This window comes from Chlorella variabilis, assembly GCF_000147415.1.
Source record: "Chlorella variabilis unplaced genomic scaffold CHLNCscaffold_7, whole genome shotgun sequence".
Classification (NCBI taxonomy): domain Eukaryota; kingdom Viridiplantae; phylum Chlorophyta; class Trebouxiophyceae; order Chlorellales; family Chlorellaceae; genus Chlorella; species Chlorella variabilis.
The window spans coordinates 870,363-872,179 of record NW_005435081.1 but is presented as its reverse complement, the minus strand read 5'-3'; the positions used below and the strand labels follow the sequence as shown (position 1 = coordinate 872,179).

The window sequence follows — 1,817 nt, the reverse complement described above, 5'->3', positions numbered from 1 at the left end:
GGTGTGGGCCTGTTGCCCCCTGCCTCGCTAGCTGCCAACCCGCTGACCCACTGCTGCTTGTTGCCGCAGGCAAGACCATCACGCTCGAGGTGGAGTCTAGCGACACCATTGAGAACGTGAAGGCCAAGATTCAGGTGGGGTTTGGGTTGGGGCATGATAAGTGGCTGAGCATTTGGAGCGTGTGTGTCCCATTGCTGGCCTTGCAGAAATGCATCCCCTTCCCGCCATTCACGTCCCCCTCTCACTCGCACGCCTGTGCCTCGGCTGCCGCAGGACAAGGAGGGCATCCCCCCCGACCAGCAGCGCCTGATCTTTGCGGGCAAGCAGCTTGAGGATGGCCGCACCCTGGCTGACTACAACATCCAGAAGGAGTCCACCCTGCACCTGGTGCTGCGCCTGCGCGGCGGCATGCAGATCTTCGTCAAGACGCTGACGGGTGAGCGGGCCTGGCAGGGAGGAGTGCTTGGGTTTGTTGGCACGGCAGGCTGCAGCGCAGCGGCAGCGGTGTGGGCCTGTTGCCCCCTGCCTCGCTAGCTTCCAACCCGCTGACCCACTGCTGCTTGTTGCCGCAGGCAAGACCATCACGCTCGAGGTGGAGTCTAGCGACACCATTGAGAACGTGAAGGCCAAGATTCAGGTGGGGTTTGGGTTGGGGCATGATAAGTGGCTGAGCATTTGGAGCGTGTGTGTCCCATTGCTGGCCTTGCAGAAATGCATCCCCTTCCCGCCATTCACGTCCCCCTCTCACTCGCACGCCTGTGCCTCGGCTGCCGCAGGACAAGGAGGGCATCCCCCCCGACCAGCAGCGCCTGATCTTTGCGGGCAAGCAGCTTGAGGATGGCCGCACCCTGGCTGACTACAACATCCAGAAGGAGTCCACCCTGCACCTGGTGCTGCGCCTGCGCGGCGGCATGCAGATCTTCGTCAAGACGCTGACGGGTGAGCGGGCCTGGCAGGGAGGAGTGCTTGGGTTTGTTGGCACGGCAGGCTGCAGCGCAGCGGCAGCGGTGTGGGCCTGTTGCCCCCTGCCTCGCTAGCTTCCAACCCGCTGACCCACTGCTGCTTGTTGCCGCAGGCAAGACCATCACGCTCGAGGTGGAGTCTAGCGACACCATTGAGAACGTGAAGGCCAAGATTCAGGTGGGGTTTGGGTTGGGGCATGATAAGTGGCTGAGCATTTGGAGCGTGTGTGTCCCATTGCTGGCCTTGCAGAAATGCATCCCCTTCCCACCATTCACGTCCCCCTCTCACTCGCACGCCTGTGCCTCGGCTGCCGCAGGACAAGGAGGGCATCCCCCCCGACCAGCAGCGCCTGATCTTTGCGGGCAAGCAGCTTGAGGATGGCCGCACCCTGGCTGACTACAACATCCAGAAGGAGTCCACCCTGCACCTGGTGCTGCGCCTGCGCGGCGGCAACTGAAGCGCGTGAAGGGATGTGACCCCTGGTGGCGGAGCAGCCCTAGGCCGCTCGCCCCGCGCTCCCTGTACCTGAAACCCAGCGCACTGTACCTTCCCCTGTATGCCAGCCCATGTAACTTGTGTGTGCGCTAGTGTGAGAGAGAGGGCAAGGGCCAGCAGGCACTGAGGTGGACGATTGGAAAAAGGCACGTGTGCAGCAAACGCAAGGTAATGCTGATGCCTCTCCCAGCACTCTGGTGGCGTGCTCCAGCTGCCGCCCGGGTTTGCTTGCATGCCTCTCGGAATGGCAGGATTTACATCGCATCGTCGAGTGGCAGTTTCAAAGAGCAGGCAGCACACACCCTTGCCCTTGTTGGCAAAATGAAATGATTCAAAGGGCGGCTAGTGTTCTACGCAAG

The 1,817-nt window shown here is 62.0% G+C and overlaps 1 protein-coding gene across 1 annotated transcript in view; it reads left to right on the top strand.

Annotated features, from left to right (window-relative positions):
- The window catches only part of CHLNCDRAFT_51574 (hypothetical protein), a gene marked incomplete at both ends in the record, with an annotated part of 12,239 nt that overhangs the window by 4,815 nt on the left and 5,607 nt on the right, over positions 1-1,817 (top strand). Inside the window, 7 exons of the mRNA XM_005848842.1 lie at positions 70-134; positions 274-436; positions 573-637; positions 777-939; positions 1,076-1,140; positions 1,280-1,393; positions 1,710-1,803. Of these exons, the coding sequence (XP_005848904.1) occupies positions 70-134; positions 274-436; positions 573-637; positions 777-939; positions 1,076-1,140; positions 1,280-1,393; positions 1,710-1,803 (729 nt within the window). The remainder of the gene's footprint in view (positions 1-69; positions 135-273; positions 437-572; positions 638-776; positions 940-1,075; positions 1,141-1,279; positions 1,394-1,709; positions 1,804-1,817) is intronic.